General features: G+C 40.6%; 2 protein-coding genes across 6 annotated transcripts in view; one reads left to right on the top strand and one right to left on the bottom strand.

Moving 5' to 3' along the window:
• Positions 1–2,790, bottom strand: part of mogat2 (monoacylglycerol O-acyltransferase 2) — a 17,199-nt gene extending 14,409 nt beyond the window's left edge. Inside the window, exon 1 of the mRNA XM_008428243.2 lies at positions 1,568–2,790. Within this exon, the coding sequence (XP_008426465.1) occupies positions 1,568–1,661 (94 nt within the window). The 5' untranslated portion in view covers positions 1,662–2,790. The remainder of the gene's footprint in view (positions 1–1,567) is intronic.
• Positions 2,791–3,245: 455 nt separating this feature from the next.
• Positions 3,246–5,862, top strand: part of map6a (microtubule-associated protein 6a) — an 18,953-nt gene continuing 16,336 nt past the window's right edge. For 3 of the 5 annotated variants that reach the window (XM_008428241.2, XM_008428239.2, XM_008428240.2), the window contains exon 1: positions 3,250–4,555. In XM_008428241.2, the coding sequence (XP_008426463.1) occupies positions 3,855–4,555 (701 nt within the window). In that variant the 5' untranslated portion in view covers positions 3,250–3,854. Of the gene's footprint in view, positions 4,556–5,862 lie in introns of all 5 variants that reach the window. The other 2 variants (XM_008428237.2, XM_008428242.2) reach the window with 2 other exon arrangements.

Genomic DNA, 5,862 nt, shown 5'->3' with positions numbered 1-5,862 from the left:
AATTAAAATGGCACATTTCTGATGTATTAAAATTAAATACGATCGGCACACTTAATGATATTAGCGATTAAGTGATGCATTCAGCGAGTACTTTTACTTTTAATACTTAAGTATTTTTAAAAGCCAGTACTTTTTTACTTTTACTTAAGTAAAATGTTAATGTGGTACTTTGACTTTTACTTGAGTACATTTTTGACTGTGTATTTGTACTTTTACTTAAGTACATTTTTTGAGTACTTTCTCCACCACTGGAAACAAGTCATGCTGATCTGTCCTTTCTGGAAAAAACGAGTGCGGATTATTGCACTACAGGATACAGCAAACAGGACCAGATTCGACTGGAACAGTTCACATGAGGAGCATGAAACCGGACTCTGATAGCTGTTTCAATCGTGAAAACCTAATAGTCAGTGTTCACGTGAAGGTTGGAACTATGGGTGATTCAGCAGGCCCCCCGTCTTAAACGTCTGATTTAAAAGGGAAAAATTATATTTTTATGTTCAGTTTTAGCTTTTCTCCACACAAAGTGTTTTGCATGAAGATTAAAGAAGTTCTGTTTGGGTCGAATGCGGCCTCTGCTCACATGCTTGCCGCCTCTCTGACTTGGTTAGCAAACCAGCCGTGGCTGTTGCATGTATTTGCATCTGTGATGTTCAAAAATGTTCAACAATGCACTATAATTTTAATGCTTTTCTTTCCACAGTTTCCTTTCTTCTTGCACATTTTCGGCCAAAGGCAGATTTGTATATCACATGCCTATCAATTGTCCTGCAAACGGAACTGTGGATCTCTACAGCTCCTCCAGAGACACCATAAGCCCTTTTTGCTCTTTGTCTGCTTTTTTTAATCCTTGTCTGCATATCTGTTTATTCAGACACCCAATGACCTTGAAGTTGTAGGGTCTTATTGGTAATGTAAAAAATGCATATTCTACATTTACTTTATCACAGAAGTAATTTTACTGAAAGCATAACATCTTATTTCATAATTTTAGTAGATCATTTTAATGTGACACATTTCTTTCCAGCTTCAGCGTTATTGCTTACGTTGCATGAAATCTGCTGACAAATAAGTACGTCAGTCTCTAATATCTTTATTGTTGGGCTTTATAAGTCATCTACTCGCTGTAACAGATCTAAGAAAAATTACTTTTCCCCACTTTATTTCATAAACCTCAGGCCAGAAATAAGTGACAGCTTGAGAGTTTGAAAGAAGGTTTTTGCAAATGGCTTCCGTAGTAGAGTTTGCAGAAATCCATCGGCTTCAAATTTTAGTGATATTAGTCCAAGTTTAACACAGATACTTTGGAAAAACATCCTCTGTTATCGTACATGTCTTGCAAACTATAAGTTAGAGGTAAACTGATTCATTCAACGCTGATCGAGTTGAATCAGTGACCAGTGATATGATGGAGTTGTGATGCAAAGAATGCTGTATGTTATACAATTATTAGCACCTTTACGTACATGTCTGTATATATGTATGTTCACTTCACATTTTCATGCACTCTCATGTTGACCTTTGTGCTACTGATCCAGCATTTTAACAAACTACCTCCAGCACTTACCCAGAGCCAGGAAGGAGAAGACCCACTGGACCACCGCGGCAGTCTGCAGCCTCCTGTGGAGGGGCACGTCCATGGGCGCGAAATCAATTTTCATTTTTCTGTGAAAGAAGACAGACGAGCCGACGTGTCGCCGCCGAGTCCAAGAAGGACAGCAAGAGAAGGGAAGTCCAAAGTCTGCTCTTCTCACCCGTCCACCATCGCCTCCTTATCTCGACTCAATACATGGTTTGATTTCTCAGAATATATATCAGCTTAAGCTGACCTTTGACCCAGAAGGGTGCTTGATGCGTGAACGCAGAGCAATCGGACTCGACGCCAAAGATCCGGGGAACAAGATGGATGCCACGCGGCTTTTTCATTTTTATTTTTCCACGATTAACTTTGCTCTTGCAAAATGCGGCTCTTTATGAATGTAACCGCAGCCGGTTGAGCAATAGCACAAGAGCGCCTCAGTGACACACAGTAATAAAGGTAATTTGGAGAGGGTTCACATATTTCTTATCACACAATGACACTATCAGTACTGCACAGAGTGCCTTGAATATTTTTTGTAATCTTGTTAGCAGATAAAGTGGTCGGTTTTCAGGTAGGTACTGTTAAGAAACTGAACAATTTCTGTTAAATATTTCTCTTTGACAACATCCCAGATGAATAATAAATTCATTATCTACTTCAGCTGTCTCATTATGTTGAATTCCTCGTCTCGCTGATGAAGAAAAAAATATGAGTGAAATAAAAATATAAACATAATGTTTGGAGACAGGCTGTCAGAAAACACACACGCCTGTTCTGTATTCAGACAGTGTAAGTGTGTTAAGGCCAGTGTGAAACAAGCCCTCTGGGTGCGTAATCGGCTCATATTATTCATGTATTCCACTGTTTGCTGACAGTGTAAAAAATGTTTTAAAAAATCATGAATCAGTAGGTTACTGATGATCAGCGCTGTAGCAGTAGCTGTTTTACACACTTTGATTGAAACAACTCCCCACTTTCGCCATCCAGAATCCACTTTCATTTCACAAACATCCTCATTAAACAGCAGTTTGTGGCAGCAAAATGCTTCTAATGTTTTTTGTGACAAACGTTCAAGAGGATAATTACTTCAGAAGTATTTGCACCCCTCTGACTTTTCGCAATTCGTCCCAATGCTTTATCAAACATTAGTGTACTCAATCCGGATTAACACTTTATTTGACGATGTGAACATGACATCTGTCATGAACATGAAGGAGTCTTTATGAATGTCTATGACTGTTGTCATGAAGTGTCATTCGGTAAATAGCGACACTTAATGCAAAGTTGCTCTAAAAGTTTCATTAATATTCCATTAACTTTGCATTAAAATGTCATTATTTACAAAATAACGCAAAGCTGGCTCTTTTAATTTAGTTTTAATGCAACTTTTAAAGCAACTTTGCAATAAAAGTGTTATTTACCGAATGACGTGCCATGATAACAGCCATAGACGTTCATAAATACTGTTCATAACAGATGTCATGTCATGTTTATGACTGTCATGTTACTGTTATGCACACTCTGTCAAATAAAGTGTTAATCCGGATAGAGTACATTAAAGTTTGATAAAGCATTGGGACAGATAAATATCGATATAGTCAATTTTCACTTTTTGTACCTTTTTTTTTTTTTGTCAAATATCTATATCCATAGAGTCTATATATACTACATCGTACTAAAAGGTGCGTCAAATCCACGGCGTGCGTCGAGGGTTCTGTTGTTTTTCAAAATTGAACATTCGTAGCAACCGCGTTTCCAGTAGAGATGCTTCCTATGCTTCCCTTCTTATGCTATCTTCGTTTCTATTTATTAAAAGCAACTGTATTCTCGACTGTAACAGGAAGGTCATCATAGCTTTAAAGCTGGCGCTAAACAGGAAGTGAAACTCTCCAGCTTGACTTGTATTTTCCTCTTCGGTTCCCGTCAGTGTCTCCGGGATGCTGAGCAGGCGGGCGGGGCCGTTATTCCTTGCAGTGCAGCCCTGATGTAGCAGGACGACCAGAAGGGACACAGAAGGAGCAGAGGACGGTTCTCACGGTTCAGTTTGCGATATCGTTTTTTTTTTTATCTTTAGCATTCTTCAGATTAAATAGGATACATATGCAGTCTTAACGTCAAAAGCGTCGGCGCCTTCTCATACGGACATCTTGATTTTCTCACATCACTGTGTCGGAGAGCGGAACCGTATTTTTCTGTCGTGTCAGCCTGCTTGGAAGTAGCGCTATTTGTGTGTGTGTGTGTTTTTTTTTAGTGGAACTCTAAATCCCACAGCATGGCGTGGCCCTGCATCAGCCGGGCGTGCTGCATGGCCCGGTTCTGGAACCAGCTGGACAAGGCTGACATTGCGGTGCCTTTGGTTTTCACCAAGTACACGGACGTGTCGGAAATGCAGCACATCCAGCTGCAGCCGTCGCTCCATCCTCCCCAGGCCCGGGTCGCCATAGAAACGCAGCCGTCGCGCGCGGAAACCCGCTTGGCGAATGCGTCGCGCGGGCCGCGCAGGTGCGTCTCCGAGGAGCGCGTGTGCAGCTCGGTGATGCGCGAGGACTTCAAACACTGGAAAGTGAGGCCCGAGCCCAGCTGTAAACCCAGGAGCGAGTACCACGAGCCGGAGACACCGTTTAACACCGAGACCCAGTACCAGAAGGACTTCAAGCCCTGGCCCATCCCGAAGAGGTACGACCACCCCTGGATACCCAAACCCCCACCGAGCGCCGGCGACGACCACCGACCCAGGCACGTGAAAAAGCACGTAGCGCTGGATGCGGAATGCGGCGTGGAGAAAGGCGCCATTGCCGACAAGGTGCAGGAAAAAGACCTGCTGCAGGGGCAGGAGAGGAAAAAGCGGTCCAGTAAGCAGGAGGGGCCGAAAAAGGTTGTCCTGAAGGTGGAGGCAGAAGGCAGGGGGAGGGCTGCGGTGGATGCCCTGAACCGACAGATCAAGGAGGAGATCTCAGCTGGCAGCTCCTATAAGTAAGTTATTACTCCCCGTTTGTTGGTGTGTGTTGATCAAAGTGAGACCGGTCGTCAGGTGCATACAGGTGTTAGGAGGTCATAAAAAATGCCATAAAGTTTATAATTAACTGTATTTATTGTCAGGTAGTTTGATATTTCCGATGTTAACTTTAATCCAATATAGGTGAATCTTTGCTTAGTACTTTCACAGATGTTTACCGTTGGATTGTGAGAATGATGCCATTTTGGCAAAACATACTTTAAACCAGAAGTTTACAAACACTGAATTAAAAATGACTTTCTATCTGAAACTCGTTTTCGGTCAGTTAGAATTTCCTGGATAATTTCTGTTTGATAAATAGCACAAAAAACGAGAGAAATAATATGTCAGGAATTTATTTGTTAATGAAAATTGTTTCCAAGGACGAGCCAGACTCCACAGTTCACTTCCTGACATGTTGGCTGATTTCCTCTGACTTTATGGTCCATAGGAAAGCAGTGTGTGTCAGGTGTGGCATTAAAATACATTCACAGGTTTACACAACCACACGCACATTTATTTTAAGTCGGATTTGATATATACAACATTTTATAACAACTGAAAGTTACAAAGTTGATTATGACTAAATGCCACAGCATTATGAAAAGCACATAATACTGTGTTTTCCGGTATTTTGTGGTGTACCGCCCCTTTAATAAAATAAATCTCTTCCTGTCATTATGGTGGGAGTTGGAAAACAGAAATAATCATTGTTATTCTAACTGACCTAAAACAAGAAAAAAAATTCTCTGATTTCACTTCAGACAGTGACAAAAAAAAGTATATATTTTTATTTATGTAAACACCTGGTTTCAACTGTATATTGTATTTTCTATAAGCCAATATTTGCTTTAATAATAATAACATTATTAATAACAGTATTTTTAAAATAAAAATAGGGAAAACATGAATAAGAACAGAATAAACAATCATTAAGGGAAGTTCACATGTTCTACCAGATGTAGGACTCAGACAAAATCCAGATGAAACACTCCATCATGTAACTTAACAATACATGTTTAAGATGTTCAATAATCTTTACTGCACATCTTGTTTTGGCCCATTACCTGAAATCTGAGTGCTTAAGTTGAACATTTGCTGCTTTCTTTGACAAGATAAACTGGGTGGATTTATTTTTAAGGAAGAAATTGTTGCAGAATTTCTCTGTGCAAGATCAAACAGAAGTCATAAATCTGCCAATCGCTGCACAAACTTGTCCTTTCACGCTGTTTGTGTGTGTGTGTGTGTGTGTGTGTGTGTGTGTGTGTGTGTGTGTGCGTGCGCG

Source organism: Poecilia reticulata, linkage group LG14, assembly GCF_000633615.1.
Source record: "Poecilia reticulata strain Guanapo linkage group LG14, Guppy_female_1.0+MT, whole genome shotgun sequence".
NCBI lineage: Eukaryota > Metazoa > Chordata > Actinopteri > Cyprinodontiformes > Poeciliidae > Poecilia > Poecilia reticulata.
Note: the sequence above shows the minus strand (reverse complement) of the source record. Positions and strands in the feature narration are given on the sequence as shown.